Source organism: Buceros rhinoceros, unplaced genomic scaffold (genome assembly GCF_000710305.1).
Source record: "Buceros rhinoceros silvestris isolate BGI_N320 unplaced genomic scaffold, ASM71030v1 scaffold22191, whole genome shotgun sequence".
Taxonomy (NCBI): domain Eukaryota; kingdom Metazoa; phylum Chordata; class Aves; order Bucerotiformes; family Bucerotidae; genus Buceros; species Buceros rhinoceros.
Window position 1 is genome coordinate 2,931 of NW_010396238.1, and position 1,498 is coordinate 4,428.

At 61.8% G+C, this 1,498-nt stretch overlaps 1 protein-coding gene across 1 annotated transcript in view; it reads right to left on the reverse strand.

Annotated features, from left to right (window-relative positions):
- Positions 1 to 1,102: 1,102 nt before the first annotated feature.
- The window catches only part of LOC104501956 (forkhead box protein P4-like), a gene marked incomplete at its 5' end in the record, with an annotated part of 1,060 nt that continues 664 nt past the window's right edge, over positions 1,103 to 1,498 (reverse strand). Inside the window, 2 exons of the mRNA XM_010145856.1 lie at positions 1,103 to 1,247; positions 1,463 to 1,495. Of these exons, the coding sequence (XP_010144158.1) occupies positions 1,103 to 1,247; positions 1,463 to 1,495 (178 nt within the window). The remainder of the gene's footprint in view (positions 1,248 to 1,462; positions 1,496 to 1,498) is intronic.

Genomic DNA, 1,498 nt, shown 5'->3' on the forward strand with positions numbered 1-1,498 from the left:
CGGTCAGCCTGGCTACCAGCCCGATGGCCCAGCAGGGCTCACCGCTGGGTTCTGCCCAGGCCAGCTCCTCTGCGGGTGCCCAGCAGTGGTGGATGCTGCCTCCCTGTGCCACGGCCTGTTCTTGGAGACCCTGCCCTGGCTTCGGAGGTGGAACCGGGCACACAGGGGACCAGGAGCCTTTCTCTGATGTTGAAGTCAGGCCACCAGCCATCCCCGCATGGGCTGGGAGATGGTCACCTGCTGCAGCTGACAGCGGGGAAGCCGGGAGCTGTGTCCTCACTGCCCAGCGCTGGTGGTCAGCCGGGGACGGTTGTCACTGCTGGGTGCCACCAGCCCCTCCACCAGTGGAGACCAGGGGCTTGGGGAGGGTGGCCAACCTGGGGTGGCTGTTCTGCTCACCAGGCAGTTTAGAGCAAGGCAGGTGACTGTCCCACCAGTGTGCCGCTCCTCGTCCTTCCCCAGCCGTAAGACAACGGTGCAAGCCCTTCATCCAGCCCCTGGCAGAGACTCGCCCCTGTTTCTGTTGTTTCTTCCCCCAAAGCTGGGTGGAGGCAGCATGTGGGCAAGGTCCACGGTCCCTCCTAGTGCAAAACCCACTGGGGGATGGAGAGACAACAGCGAGTTCCTGCCATCACCTTCCCTTCCCAGGGCAGTCACTGGTGGAGGCTCGAGCATTGCCAGGTGGCAGAGCACCGCAGGGGAAGGTGGGACAAAGGTGCCTTCCCTGTGCCCACCGTGGACGGGGAAAGAAGGAGGGATCATTTCGGACAGAAAGAACCTACCATCCTCGTTCACCAGTCACTAACCAAGGGAGGAGAGGAGAAAAAGTCCAGCTCTTGGGTTTTTGCTTCTCCAGTCGCGGGATGTGCCCCACGGTAGGGGTCGGTCAGTCACTGGGGCTGCAGCACAGGGCAGTGGGAGCGTGAGGGACGTGCCATCAGCAACAGGTTGTTGCACCAAGGAAACCCTTTTGCTTTGTGGAAGTGCCTTTAAAAAACAGGTTAACGCCGAAGGTCACCTTGGGGAGGTGGGAGCCGTCGCTTGGTCTCCAGCCAGGAGGGTGGGAAGGGTTTGCCCCTCTGCGGGGAGGAGGAAGGGGTCCTTAGGACAAGTCTTCCACCGGGAGCTCTTCCTCCAGGTCCCTGTCATCGGGAATCGTCACATTCTGGTTCGTGGTGCCCATCAGCGAGACAGGTCTGCTGTCGTCCTCCGCCTCCGCTGGTTCCTCCTTCACGTGCACTGGGTGGCTGTGGGGAGGGAAGCCTTCAGCCTCAGGGAGCTGGACTCACTGGATGCAACCCCATAAAGCTGAGAGTCCAACCCCACTCAGCCAGGGGAACAGGACACGGGAGGCAACGAGCAGCTCCCAGTACCTGTAGTGCCACCATCCTTTAGCTCCAAACCCTCCAGCAGCCCAGTAACACCCATCAGCATCATCCCTCGTTCCCTCGGCCGGGCTGACCTGTACTGCTGTGGAGACAGGCGTGGGCTGTTGCTG